The sequence below is a fragment of the Pimephales promelas genome, chromosome 15 (genome assembly GCF_988280905.1).
Source record: "Pimephales promelas chromosome 15, fPimPro1.hap1.1, whole genome shotgun sequence".
In the NCBI taxonomy this organism is placed as follows: Eukaryota; Metazoa; Chordata; class Actinopteri; order Cypriniformes; family Leuciscidae; genus Pimephales; species Pimephales promelas.
Genome location: NC_142783.1, coordinates 9,158,796 through 9,174,304, shown reverse-complemented (window position 1 = coordinate 9,174,304; position 15,509 = coordinate 9,158,796). Strand labels below are relative to the sequence as shown.

The following is a 15,509-nucleotide window of genomic DNA, read 5'->3' as shown; positions in this document are numbered from 1 at the left end:
TCTTCTCCTTTTTTACTTTCACCAACTCACCCTGTCTACTCACTAGCGCCCTCTGTCTTCACTAACAGTTATTAACAGGACACAACATTTCCCCTTTTCTTAAAGGAATTAGTCACTTAAACAGGGTACCCGCAACCGCTGTAAAATAACCCTTACATTAAGGATTGCACCCGAAACCTAAATTTAAATTTAACAGAAATTAAGGTTATTCTGCTATTAGCAATTATAACTCAGACCTCAAAACAGTATGACATTTTCACACATCACAGAACAGTATGTGTAAAACAATCTGATATAAATATACTTCAATTTGCACAGTTCACACTTCAGTATTCATCTCTCAAAGTCTTTTAACCACCTAGGTGGGTTACGGACTCTGAGTGTGCGTCTAGGGCCTGGTTCTTGCCCAACATGCACATTCTCTGTCACGGTGAGACCATCCAGTGTAGTCTCATTGTTCTCACTGGTGCAAGCTAGAGCCTCCTTTGGGAAACGTGCCAGTTTTGAGGCATTCCATTTCCGACCGTCGCTGAGAAGATAAGTACCTGGTCCAACCTTCTTTACGATCGTCAGAGGTTCGGTGTATTTGGAAGACCCCTTGTAAACGTGTTCCGGTCTCCTGACTCGCACAACATCATTCACTTTGAAGGTGGGCACTTTTGCTCCTCGCTTTTTGTCTGTATACTCCTTACTGTTTTGTTGATTTTGTTTTACAGTTTCTTTGACTTGCTTGTGTGATGTCATTTTGTGTGAGACAGGAAAGATATTCAGTTTAGTGCGCATCTTCCTATTTCTCAGCAACTCAAATGGAGTCGCTCCTGTAGTAGCGTGCGGTGTAGCTCGGTAAATCTGTAAGAATTCTGTCACTGTTTGTTTCCACGGCTTGTGTGCTCTTTCTGCCGTCTGGAGACACTCTTTTAATACCCTATTGAATCTCTCAATCGCTCCATTGGCTCTTGGATAGTAGACGCTGGAGCGCAGGTGCTTTATCTCTCTCTCTCTCAGAAAGTTTGCAAATTCGTGGGAAGTGAATTGACATCCATTGTCAGAGACTAGGTAGGTCGGATTTCCTTCACGACTGAACACTGTAGCTAAAAAACGGGTAATCACCTCTGTTGTGACTGTAGAGGCGAATGCCACTTCTGGCCATTTGCTGTAGTAGTCTGTGAGAGTGATAGCATAACGACAATCCCATGTAGCACGTTCAAAAGGACCGGTTATGTCAATGGCCACCTTTTCCCATGGTCCATCTGGCAATTTGACGGGTGTAAGTGGTGCAGGTGCAGTCTTCACTGTCTTGTCATTGTATTGGCATGACACACAGGACACAATCTTACTCTGTACATATTTGTCCATTTGTGGCCACCAATACAGTTCTCGCAGTCTCTGTTTAGTGCGTATCACTCCCTGGTGCCCCTCATGTGCCAAGTCTACCACTTTGGATCGCAGTGATGTGGGCACAATCAACCGGTCAGTACCTCTCATGACAAGTGTTTTGTCTACAGCCAGTTCGTCTCGTACATTGAAGTATGAAATCAGCTCGTTTCTTGCGTTCTTTCTGCATTTTGGCCAGCCTTTCTGTATTTGCTGTCGCAATTGAGTCAGTTCCGGACAAGAGTCACATGCGGCGGTGAACTCCGACAAGGATATGGCATGCAAAGACTCCATGTAAACGGTCGCTACTATGTCCGGTTCTACTTCATCTTCTCCTGTTGTGGCTAGTGGAAGCCTGGACAGGCAGTCGGCAGTTACATTCAGTTTTCCAGGGCGGTAAGCAACTTCGTATGTAAAGCAAAGTAATCTTGCAGACCACCTTGCAATTCGCAATCCAGCCCGGCCAGTACCCCTGGATGTGAGCAGGGTAGTAAGTGCTTGATGGTCTGTGCGTAACACAAAGTGATGTCCCCATAGATATGTTCTCCACCTTTCTACTGCCCACACGCATGCCAGTGCTTCACGTTCCACAGTGGAATATTTTCTTTCAGCCGGAGAAAGTGTTCTGGATGCAAACGCCACGACTCTCTCTGTGTTATCTAAATGAATTTGGCTAAGTACACCACCTAGCCCATAATCAGAGGCATCTGTAGTTACATATGTAGGTAGTTCAGGGTCGTATAGTGCTAGGGCAGGGCTACCAACAATCAGTCTCTTAATGTCTGTGAAACTATTCTCTGCCTCAGCCGTCCAGTTGAACTGCCGCTCTGTTGACTCCCTGAGTGTTTGACGAAGCGGTTCAACAACGGTAGAAAAATCAGGAATAAATTTACTGTACCATGATGCCAGGCCCAGAAAGGATCGCAGCGAGGGTATGTCATGTGGGGCAGGTGCATTGGCCACAGCTTTGATCTGATCTTGATCTGGATGAAGCCCTTCTTTGGATATGGTGTGGCCTAGAAACCGCAAGGAAGTCTGGTTAAGTTTGCACTTCTGCATGTTTAACTTAAGTCCTGCCTCGTTCAAGGCATGCAGCACCCTCTGTAGGTTGGCATCATGCTGCTGTTGAGTGGTTCCATAGCAAATCACATCATCTAAGTATGCCTGTACTCCTGGTATGCCTGCTAGTATGGTCGTCATCATCTTCTGGAAAGCTGATGGAGCTGAAGCAAGGCCAAATGGGACCCGACAGAAACGGAAAAGACCATCATGTGTGATAAATGCAGTTATATCACGGCTGTCTGGGTGCAGTAACATTTGGTGGTAGGCAGAGGCCAGGTCAATGGTAGAAAAGACTGTGGCCCCTCTAAGTTCAGAGAATAGCTCGTCCATGTGTGGTAACGGGTAACAGTCACTTACAATGGCTTTGTTAGGTTCTCTGAGGTCAACACACATGCGCAGTTTTCCTCCGTCTTTTTTTCGCGTAACCACAATTGGGGAGACCCATGAAGATGCATCGATGCGTTCTATGACACCCTTTTCCTGTAGATCTTTGAGCTCCTCACTCACGGCCTGCCTCACTGAGAAGGGAAGTCTCCTGAGTTTTTGTTGTATTGGCACAGCCTCTGGTTTGAGTTGAATTTTGTGCACAAATCCCTTTGCACAGCCGATTTCCTGTACCTGGATCTCAGGTGCCATCTGTGGTATTGTGATTGGTACAGTAGGTGCCCTCTGTGCAACAGGATCCTCCGAGCTGTCAGCTGTAACGACTTTTGTGCCCTCAATACGCATGTGCAATGCCACAAATAGGTCTAGTCCTAATAGAGCAGTGCCCGACTTTACCACTATGAATGAGCCTCTAGTAGAACGCCCATCATGATTAACTGTGGCAGTCATACACCCTTTAACGGGTATTTTCTCTTTTGAATATGTGAACAGGTTCACTGCAGGCTCAGAAAGTTCACATGTAGGAAAAAAAGTCTGATGTGTGCTCTCTGGAATAATAGAGACTGATGAACCTGTGTCTACTATTAGCTCAACGTCATGACAATGACCATTTGCGTTCACTTGCACAGTACAGAGAATTTTATCTCTCACAGTATCAGTCATATAAAGCACTGTCAGTTCGTTTATCACTATTTCACGCACCTCCTTTTGTCCGGAACGACATATTTTGGAAAAATGTCCCAGTTTTCCACACGAATTGCACGTCACTTTAACAGCCGGGCACGAGGGTTTATTTGCTAGGTGGCTGGTAGATCCACAACGGTAGCATGAGCGGCGACTAGTGGTAGGCGCCATTGATGAAGGAGGTGACTTTTGTTCTTTTTGGCGGGCCTTCCTATGCTGTTTATGTATGGCCCTCACCGGCGCAGTAGCAACCGCCGTTGAGGTCGCGGCATTCGCGGTACTATCGGAGAGAACGCTCGCGTTACGTAGTCCCGCCTCAATCTGCAGAGCCAGCGTAGTAGCTTTAGCCAGCGTCAGATCCGCTTCTAACAAAAGCCTGTCTCGTACGCGTGTATTGGCAACACGCTCTATCAGTTGATCTCGAAGCATTTGCTCCTCCATATCACCAAACTCACACAGTGCAGCCAGTTCTCGCAATGCAGCTAGATACTGATTTATCGACTCATCTGGTCGCTGTGCCCTCTGGCGAAATTTGTGACGTTCCGCGATCACATTTACTTTAGGAACAAAGTGATTTCTGAGTCCCTCCACTGCAGTAGCATATGTAGTACCTGTATCTGGTAGTGCGTAAAACAGACGTTGCCCCTCGGTGCCAAGTGCATGGAGAAGAACAGCACGCTTTCTTGCCTCTGGCCACTTTTCCCCGTCGGCATCGATTACTAACATATAGTTCTCGAACATTTTCAGCCATGTAGGGAAGGGAATAGCAGGTTCGCCTGGGCAAGGCATGAACGGTGTAGGTAAAGGCACATTAATAGCCATCCTCGTCGCCAAAGATGTGGTATTTTGTCAAGTATTTAGACACGAGCCGAGAGACATGTAATCCACTGTATACAACTTTATTCTTCTTCTCCTTTTTTACTTTCACCAACTCACCCTGTCTACTCACTAGCGCCCTCTGTCTTCACTAACAGTTATTAACAGGACACAACACTAGACCCTCCCTCCGCCGCATCTCATCTCCTCCCCCTCCCTTCCGTGCTTCCTGAAATAATTGTGAACGTGCATACTTCTAGCTAATTATATCCTTGTGTGGGTTTGGCGAACATAAAGCGTCAATTTAGAAGAAAAAAAAAACAATTTAACGTTACCCACCTGTCCAGCAAAAACAGAGCAACCTGAATGTCGGACTGGAAGCCCTTCTGCCACCGGAGTTCTCGCCATCGTTCAAAAGCTTTGCTACCAATGTAAATTCGGAACTTCGCACGTTCTTTATCCGACTCCTTCTTCTTTTTAATTTGTTCTTCAGATCGACGTCTATTTGGTCGTGTGTCGGCCATTTTTCAAACTTCCCTCTGATGCTTCTATCTCCTTCACACACACACACCCCCTTCATGTGCACGCGCACTAACCCCCCAGACCCACCCTCAAATACTTCTTGCCAGTGATTGGCTGGAACACTGTTTGTTAGGTTTCGTGGTCCGGGTGAGACATGATTGTTTTTGTTGCCATTTTTGGAGCCTGTGGTGTCTACAGAGACCGCGTTTTTTTACAGTGTGTTTAGGGGACAGGCAGCTAGCCGATAGTGAGGAGACGTTTGATGTATGTGACAAAAAATGTTCACACATCGCTTAGAGAACCTTTAAATATCCCAACTAAGAAAGTTAAAAGCCAAGGCAACAGTGGCAAGGAACCAAAACTCCATCAGGTGACAGAATGGAGAAAAAAAAACTTGGGAGAACCCAGGCTCAGTCGGGGACCAGTTCTCCTCTGGCCAACGAGCGAACAGTGTATGATTATGATTCAGGCAGCATTTCAAGTCAAAAGTCATATTGGATTAGAACATTCAGAATATTAATCATGTTCCATCTGATTGGAAGTCGTAGTCATCACACCGGTATGGAGACATCGATGGCTGTCGTGTTGATGAGGCCTTCACAGGGCTGATGAGGCTGGCACTTAAGGGATGTGTTATGGATGGGTCCAGGCGCAGGTCCACCATCTGATGTGGATACAGTCTAAATCCTGACTGGAAATCCTCGCAGATACCATTGTTTCTAAAAAGGAACATAGATGTGAGGATACTGCATTTTCTATTCATTTTTAAGTTTAGGATCATTTTTATTTTTATTTTTTAATAAGAGGTTTAATAATAGCCAGCTTAAAAGTTTTCAATACATATCCATGAAAAAGTGATATTAAGAAGAGAATCTATGACCTCTGGAAGCATCACTTTTAGTAGCTTAGTCCAGGGGTTCTCAAACATTTTGGTGCCAGGGACCCCTTTCAGGGGAAAAAAAATTCCAAGGACCCCCCTCATATTTATAACAGTTATTGAGCACAAAGTTAATGTGTGAGCGGCAAATGAAATATTTTTGCACAAAATGAATGGTCTCCACCCAGGGTACTATGCAGGAATTTCTAAATAGCCTACTGAGGTAACGAAAGTGATCTTGCTAGGAATCACTTAGGATCCCTCACTTAGGAATTTTTGATGTTCTTGATCTACACATGTGCATTTTAAGGTGTTTTAAGGCCCCACAATTGGATAACTATAGATTTAGTAGAAGCATGTCAGTCAGTGGCATACATTTTTTTTTTTTGTCAAGATGTCACGAAACACAATCACCTCCAATCAGGAATGGCCTTAAAAGAGAAATGTTTCAATAATTAGGCCTATTCTGCACACAAATAAAGCCCATAAGCCTATAAATACAATGATAATGGCATTATGTTTTTATAGGTGCATGCGTTGTTAATTTGAGCTACTGTAATTAGCTAAAAAAAACATACAGTATATGTTAAATATATGAATCCATAATGTTAATCTCATGGGCACAGTATGTTTCTATTGACCTGCTTTTTCCTTTGTTAAAGTTGAGCTTGATTAATACTTTGCAGACTGATTGTTTCAGAAGTTTTTTTTAAACTTTTATCTAAAACAGCTGTTTGTTAATTAAGGCCTACATCTTATCTCGCACTTTATGACCGTTGACTGAAACGTCGTGCGGGGAACTTTGAGTTCACTTCGACTCAAACATTTTGACATTGACGAGCTATCGTTGTTAGTCTGCTGAAGCACTTCAGACGAGAAGGTCAGTATCATCGCGATGTGCATCCTTGCAACCTCAGTTGTGGGTACGGCCCTGTCACTATGCACTTTTATTTTGATAATGATCAGACTTCTAATGTCAAATCTAGCAGTGCTAGAACTGACTATTGTGCGCGCACGCGAGACGCCGGGGCGCAATTACATGGGAATTTTTCCTCAGCAGTGGAAACAGGAATACTCTTATTTATGGTCATAGATAAGGCAAGAGTGCATCATCCGAAACGGTAAAGTGTCCATTTTTTTATTTGTGTATAGGCTACATTATAAATGACTACAAAATGTCATGCCTTTTAAAAATACAGAAAAGAACCGGATGCGGGATCATGCCGTCGTCTCCTTTCTGGCGCACGTCCCGCAAAATCAACAGCAGCGAATAGTCTACTTGACGCAAAGACATAGATTATCTATCTATAGAAAACTTTAAGTGTCTACTTTGTATTGTTTTATGTTAAATGCTTTATATACGTTACTTAGGAATAAACAGCATGTTTTCAGATGATAAAGAAAACATGACTCATATAGCATGGAAAAAAAAACGTTAGGTTGTAAATTATTTCGCGGACCCCCTGGCTTTAGCTCGCGGACCACCAGGGGTCCGCGGACCCCACTTTGAGAACCACTGGCTTAGTCGGTGTAGGGTCTAACATACAGTACATGTTGTTGATTTAGATGATTTAACGAGTTTAGACAATTCCTCTCCTATAGCAATGAATGAATGGAATTTTTCCTCAGGGAGACTAAATCCACTGTCTGATGCGATACTGTAGTAGATGGTTGCATAGTTATAATTTTCTCTCAAATATAATCAATCTTGTAAGTAAACAAGTTCGTAAATTATTTTTTGCTGTGCTGTTTGCAAACGTCTGGTGTTGGAGCTTACAAATTCATATAAATCCCTAGGGTTGTGTTTGTTTTCTTCTAAAAGTCTTGAAAAATAAGCAGATCTAGTTTTTAAAGCCTTTCTGTACGCAATCGTGCTCTCTCTCCACGAAATGCAAAAAACTTCTAATTTTTCCAGTTACACTCCAATGGGCTGTATGCACGGCGGTATTTCCGGTGAAGGATTAAGGATGCTCGATAACTTCCGCCGATCGTAGAGTCCAATGCAATGCAATACCGAGAATTTATTGAATTTTATACTCCATGGTTAGAATAAAGAAACGTTAGTCACAAAAACAGATGAAACAGACACCCCTCGTTGTGTTTATGCTTCTTTTTAAAATTATATTAAATAAACATAACTATATATAAAATTACATCTAAACGTACGTACGTTTCGTTTCAAAGACGGGAGGACAGTAAATTTTGAAGACTCTGCCATAATCCCGTTTTCCTCGGTTCTCCTCCGCTTAAATCTCCACAACCGGAAATGGACGAGCATCCTTGCGTCAAATGCGGAACTTATGCGTGCATATAGCCCATTTTCTGTCTCTCTTTATGGCCAGAGTGTGCTCGTTTTACCACGGTGTTTACCACTATTTCCTTTAATCTTATTTAAGCCCTTTAGCTCACATACTCATCTTTTTATTATATCAGTTTCAGTGGCGGCTGCTGGTCTTTCAAAGAGGGGAAGCTCTTTTTTCTTCTTCTTTTTTAAACTCGACTGTCAGGTGTGGGGATGGTGAAAAGAGCGAGGACTCGATACAGAGTTGATGGGCTTTATTTTATTGATAAAAACAAACAAAAAACAAACAAGGGGAATAAATTGGGAGCAAAAAAGGCAGGTCACGAGAGAGGACAGGTGGGGCAAAATAACTAATAATCAGGAAACAAGATGGGAGTCACAATGACAGGAAAGCACATATGGCACAACAAACACATGACAAGCACAAGCCATGTGCTCATACCAAACATGACAAAAACACATGACCAATAAAACAAATTAAAAAGCAATTGTGCTCACACAAAAAAAGACCTGAAGAACGATGAGAACACTCATAAGACACGTGTTCACACAGAACATGACAACATGAAAGCACACAGCTAGTTTAAAACACAAGCTGTGTGCTACACATCACAAGACAAAACATGAAAGCACGCGGCCGATATAAACACAAACCATGTGCCACACAATACACAACACACTGAACAGAGCGAACACGACAAGACAGAACGCTAACGTCAAGCATGAGTACGACCATAAGGTCATCCTGTGCACTCACAACCGAAAACAAACACGCGGAGAATGCATGTCCGAATCCCAACACAAAAGTGAAACCAAACTAGACAGATGTGCCGTGATTCAAACACCACGCCCGCACATGTAACAAGACACCTGACATCGACGGAAGAAATGTGGGAATTAGGTTGAACTGTAAAATATCTGATGAAAATTGCAAATACTAAGAAATATGTTACAGTAGTTCGTCTTTCGAGTAAAATACACACAAAATTCGCGACGAGACTGAGCACAAAGTCTTTAAACTAACTTCCGCGTCAGCAATTTTTTTATTGGGTGAAATCACTGTCAATCAAAAGGAGATGCAATCCTCCAATCATCACGCGGACGCCCGGACGCCAGGCCAGCCCACTTCCCTATTAAACCCAGAGACGCCCGGCGTCCGTGGGCGGGACATAATCGCAGCATTTATCCAATGACCGTCTAGTTTAACAGCACTGAAAAAAACTGTTCAAAGCAGCCCCATTGAAGTCAATGGACGCCGAGCTTCAACGGGGAAATGCCATAGGAAAACGCATGCACTGTGACGCGCTACAGGTATGCATGAGAAGGAGATCAAGTCAGCCGACCTGCTATTTGTTGCTTATTCTGAACGAACTCGTCTTCGAGATTACCGTGTTCTAACGCATTTTTACTCATTAAAACATTAACACAATAGTACACATTTGATCATTATTTGTTTGACATTATAGGGGAAGCTGAGCTTCCCTTGCAGTCTTAAAGAAATCTCCACTGATCAGTTTACCCTAATGACTTATTCCATGTTTCACTCTCTCTCTATCACAGCGTGTTATTTTAAGCTTCTGAAAAAAAAAAAAAACTACTCAAAATTCACCATATGCTTAACAGATACAGTACTAATCACACAAGTTTCTTTGGGAGGATAATTTAATTCTGTAAGTCATCTTGAGTTTTCTCAGGTGTATATGTGATTATACCTGTCATCAACAACATCTGAGGATAAGGATAAAGACTCCTTGCACTTTTTCCATCTTTTTGTAGACGCCCATGAATGAAGCTTCTACACGGTCTCACTGCATCTTTACCATTCACCTGTGCAGCAAAGAGCTGGGCTCAGCCACAGTGCGGTGCTCGAAGCTCCACCTGGTGGACCTGGCTGGGTCTGAAAGAGTGGGAAAGACAGGTGTGGGAGGTCAAATCCTAACAGAAGCTAAATATATTAACCTCTCCCTGCACTACTTGGAGCAGGTAGGAGAACTTTCTTGTTGTTTTTTTTTTTTTTAAGGTGCACTATGGAATTGTAGTCTTTCTGACACAACTATTCTATTTCTATTTGAAGCATAGAATGGCAAGTTACATGGATAATTGTTTTGTTTCATGTTGTGCATTCAGCTCTTTTGTGATGAATTTAGGTGTTTGAGATTAACCCATAGTTACTGAAAAATAATAATATATGTAGTGTTGCCTATATATAAATTGGAAAGCTCAGTATACCGGCGCAAAATAAAAACGCATTGCGTTATATGGATTTTTAATAATACCCTTTACAAGAGTCGTGGCAGCAGGTATTTTTATGAATGCAATGTGTGGCACTGTCGCAGTGATTCATGCTGAAAATTACCAGTTTGTCTCATTTTTAGACTGATTTATTTATTCCACTGTAAGAACAACTTGTGATGTGTGGATTAACAATTTATACAGAATTCAATGATAACAATTTATACAAAATTTCAATGATAACAACTTATACAAAATTTAAGTAGCTTTTAGAGGAGCTCTGCTTTAAAAACAAAAATGATATTTTCCAGAAAAAAGCTACTTTTTCCAAAGATTAGCTATATATATATATATATATATATATATATATATAGACAGTGTGAACCATAAACAAAAAAAAATGTCAAGTCCAACCTAACAATTCAAAATATACAGTAAATCAATATTCTAAGCTTGCCTTAGAGAATTGGGGCAAAACACAGTTTTTAACACAGAGTTTCCATGTATTTACAATAATACAATTTTGGTCATTTTTTACCTGAATCTTTCATCATGGTGTACTCTTAACCAAAAATTATGACTTGAAAAATATTATAAATTAAATAATTGTGTTGTTAACAGTGTAAATAATACACTGTTTGTACTGACATGACCTTTCTGTGTTTTAATCATATTATAGAAATTACAATTTGGTGGGGTCCATTTGCTTTCTGGTTTAGGTCATCATAGCCCTGTCGGAGAAGAATAGGTCCCACATCCCCTACCGCAACTCCATGATGACCTCTGTGCTTAGAGACAGTTTGGGTGGTAACTGCATGACCACCATGATCGCTACTGTGTCTGTGGAGAGGAGGAACATTGCTGTACATCTCTTAACCTAAATTAAAAAATAAATAAATAAAGACATGAAAAAAATTTTTTTAATCTTCACATCACTCATTAACATCATTCCCCTCATACCCTCCCTCCTCCTCCTCTCTCAGGAGTCTATGTCCACCTGTCGTTTTGCTCAGAGGGTGGCTTTGATTAAGAATGATGCTTTGCTTAATGAAGAACTGGATCCTGCTCTGGTGAGTCTTAGATTATCAATTGCCCTTATTTTATTTCTTTAAAGGTAGTTTACATTTACATGTTAGGGTATTTTCTTGTATCCCAGTATAATAAGGCAGGGGTAAATATAAATAAGACATTCGTAGGTTTGTACTGATATTCCTCTTCCTCTACACCTCAACACCCATACACTTTTATGGCAGAAAAAAGGAGAAGTCACATTTACCATTGTTCTCCAAAATGCTGCTGGCAAATTCCAGTCATTTCAATAGGAATCCACAGGAGAGTTGCAAAAAGAGAGGGAAAAAAATAGATCTGAGCAAGCAGAATTATAGGAAGTTCAAAATTAAAAATGCAAGTTAATTATTCTAAATCTCTCAGGTTTTAATTAATTCCAAGGAAGAAATGGAAGATGTTTTCACTTTTCTCCAAGCAAATACAAGCATTTAATAGCATTTAATTACTTAAAAGATCTGTCAATATTTACTCACTCTCATGTCTATCCAAAACCTCAAACTTTCAAACAAAAGCATACAATGACTAAGCATCAAAAAAGAACACAAAAGCATAATAAGTGTATTCCTAGCCACGGTTGATCCAATCTTATCCCCTTTTCCTTTACTCTCGAAATGTCACAGTGTCTGGTTTGTGTTCCCTGGTGTCCACTAGAGATCCTCCTTCCCCACTGTTTCATTCACTTTTGGAACTACATTCCCCACAATCCTTGTCTGCGCTCATCATTGTACTCAGCTGTTCCCCATCATGATTGTCATGTTCTGTGTGTATATTGCTGCGTTCAAGTCATCTCGTATAAATCGTAATTATGAGTTGAACGCACTTGAACGCCACCACAATGTCATAAATAGCAGTGGGGAGCTCGGGATTTTCTTTAAGCCCCGATACGAGTTGAGGGCGTGTCAGTGAGAAACGTTCATTCAACGTCTGTTGACAGTAAATTTTAATTGAGTTTCAATGTTTGCTCATTGACATTGTAAGGCTTTTTCATTTATAAAGCAAGCTCTCTGCACAAAATATGATATCATTATAATATAAAAATTATACCTAATGATAGAGTTTACATTGGCTTCTTAAGCTAATAAAAACATAAAAAGAAAACACACCTGATGCGCATTCTTTGTTCTTCATTTTTTTATTTTTTTTTATTAGCAGAGTTAACAAACCTTGCTGTAGTTTCGTGTAATTCATTAAAAGAAGGTACACCGCCATTTTGCTCCGACGAAACTGACTTGAACGCACCTCACGTCGTAAACACGACTTCCCATCTCGTACGTACAGTACGAACTTCCCAGGAGGACTTGAACGCAGCATATATACCCTGCCTGTTTAGTGCTTGCTATGGAGTCGTTTTATTCGTCACACCACTTCTGTGTTCTCATGTGTCCTTGCCAATTTGTTCTGGTTCTCGTGTATGGACTGCTTATATGGATTTTGACTCTTGCCTGGACTGTTGTGAGTACGGATTACCCTACAAATAAATACTGTGATTGGATCCTTGTTTCCTGTGTGTGGTATTGTGACAGAACGACTCCGTAATGAATGGATTCAGCAGTCCGAAAACTTTAAAGGGGGGGGTTGACTGCTTTTTTTCTTTGCACGATTGTGTTCATGGGGTGCAATATAACATGTATTCCTGGTTTTTCGTTTTTAAAAAGTCTTATTTTTCATAAACTTCACGTTTATTGTCAGCCGCGCTATTCTCTGTCCTCGAACGAGCGATTGACTTCTATGAAACCACTCCCTCAGAAACACGTAGTGAGCTCAGATTGGTTAGCTTGCCCTGGTGTGTTTTGATTGGCTAAACTGTCGCTTACGTTGTCCGGAGAGTTAACGCCCATTACCTTTACGGGCACGTCATGAGCTCCGGTCCAGATGTAAATATCGAAATCGAACTGCAGTATCAGTTTGAGGCAGAATCTACGGTGGCCGAGAGGTGCAAAACAAATCACAATTATAAAAACAAAAAAACAAGTCAGAAAACACAACGACAATTCAGAAAACAAAATAACAATTCAGAAAACACAACAACAAATCTGAAAACAAATTAACAAATCAGAAAACACAAAAACGAATCTGAAAACAAATTAACAAGTCAGAAAACACAACGACAAATCTGAAAACAAACAAGTCAGAAAACACAGCGACAAGTCAGACAAAACGGAAAAGGTAGGTATATGTGGCGAATGGAATACTGATCGCTGATTGGACGAGACATCTGTCAATCAAGACCTACAGAAAGTACAGCAGACTGCGCCTGCGGCAGAAGAAAGATTGATTCGCATGTGTTGTATGTGTAAATATTAGCTGTCTATTTAGCCGGCTAATTTAGTGATATTATGGAGAACAAAACTTTTCAAATTAAAATCTTCCTACCACTATTAGTAAACGCAACTCCTTTAAGCTTGCGTTCGGTTATCCACTGGACCGCGCTGCCTAGTTCAAAGTAAACTAGTGAAACAACTGAAACCAGCTCTATTTTGTTCTCTATTTGTTCTTACTGACCGAGAAACCGCTTCAGATGATTCAGTGACAGAACGGTCCGAACGAATCCGAATCGTTTCCTACTGTTATGCACGCGCATTTGGCCAATTCGTGAAAAGGAGATAGGAATCGAACCAACGAATGATTAATATCGCTGGTTCAGTCGACAGAAATACGGGACACACATAATAACTGCTGAAATATTCGGACTGAAAACGTTTTTCTCAGGTCAGTCGTGGTACACACACAGTGCGTATACAGCTGCACGCGCCACTGCGGCCACGCGCATATCAAACCAAATTTAGCCGCACCACCAGAAAATAGGAGGGGAGGTTGGAGTGCTCTCGGGCCGCATGGAGATGATTGGCGGGCCGCCAATTGAATAGCCCTAGCCTAGACGATACAGCTAATATTTACACATGCACACGCGAATCGATCTTTCTTCTGCCTGTATGTCTTGATTGACAGATGTCTCGTCCAATCAGCGATCAGTATTCCATTCGCCACATATACCTACCTTTTCCGTTTTGTCTGACTTGTCGTTGTGTTTTCTGACTTGTTTGTTTTCAGATTTGTCGTTGTGTTTTCTGACTTGTTAATTTGTTTTCAGATTTGTTTTTGTGTTTTCTGATTTGTTAATTTGTTTTCAGATTTGTTGTTGTGTTTTCTGAATTGTTATTTTGTTTTCTGAATTGTCATTGTGTTTTCTGACTTGTTTTTTTGTTTTTATAATTGTGATTTGTTTTGCACCTCTCGGCCACCGTAAGAATCAGACCAAGAAAGCGGCGATGAAGAGAGTCAAACAGAACCTCACCAAACACGGCTCTTAATAAACGTTTCTGGATGATAATTTGCCACATTTTGTTTAACTTTATACACATTTGTTTTACACAATAGCATCTGATTGGCAACAATAGCAACTGACTGGCTACTAATGTTATACTCAAACATACTCAAACAGCGTTGCCAAGTTTACGTTCTTGGTCAAATCGAAAAATAACGTCATAAAACATATATACATGAAAAATACATTTACAACATTAGTACTTCTACAAAATTCATGTTTGTACGCGTTTGTCGTAGAAACAAAATAGCATAACTAATAGCCTAGTGGCAATAAAGCCAGCGCTGGCATTTGAAAAAAATAAAACACAAGGCTACGTCTGGAATTATACATGCAAATACATTTAAAATGATTAAGTCTTAGCCTACTTACAGGTTGTGGCCCAACAACTGCTGCCTTTGTTTTAAAGTTGGATCTGCTTCATGTTTTAGTTGTTGAATCCGGTGTTGGAGATTCTGGAAGCTGTCTTCCATAAAATGCGCAGCACAGAGAGCTAGATTACGATCGTCATTTTCAGGAACATAATCAAACATAAATAGTATCCATTGTTGACGAAGTACAGCGTCTGTGGGAAGCTCGAAGACATAAGACCTGACAGCTGTGTGAACAACACACTGGGCGAGCTGCTGAAGCTGCAGAAATATGCGCATGCCCTTTTCTGCTTATTCTGGAGGGAGTGGTTGATGCAAATGTGTGGGTTAGTGACGTACCATAACCCAGCTGTAGTCCCAATCCAGTCGTTTTTGTAGGCAATGTACTTCCTGACTTTTAAAAGATGATATCTCTGCTTACACTGAACTTTCAGCGCTGCAACTTTGCAGATACTGTTCATGCACCAACAGCAACATTACACACTATTTAAA

General features: G+C 41.2%; 1 protein-coding gene across 3 annotated transcripts in view; it reads left to right on the top strand.

The window, feature by feature from the left end:
• The window catches only part of kif6 (kinesin family member 6), a 445,971-nt gene that overhangs the window by 21,951 nt on the left and 408,511 nt on the right, over window positions 1-15,509 (top strand). For all 3 annotated transcript variants that reach the window (XR_016146642.1, XM_089120092.1, XM_089120091.1), the window contains exons 7-9: window positions 9,798-10,004; window positions 10,973-11,116; window positions 11,237-11,323. Coding sequence is in view for 2 of the 3 variants with exons in the window: in XM_089120092.1 (XP_088976218.1) it covers window positions 9,798-10,004; window positions 10,973-11,116; window positions 11,237-11,323 (438 nt within the window). In the remaining variant the exon portion in view is untranslated. The remainder of the gene's footprint in view (window positions 1-9,797; window positions 10,005-10,972; window positions 11,117-11,236; window positions 11,324-15,509) is intronic.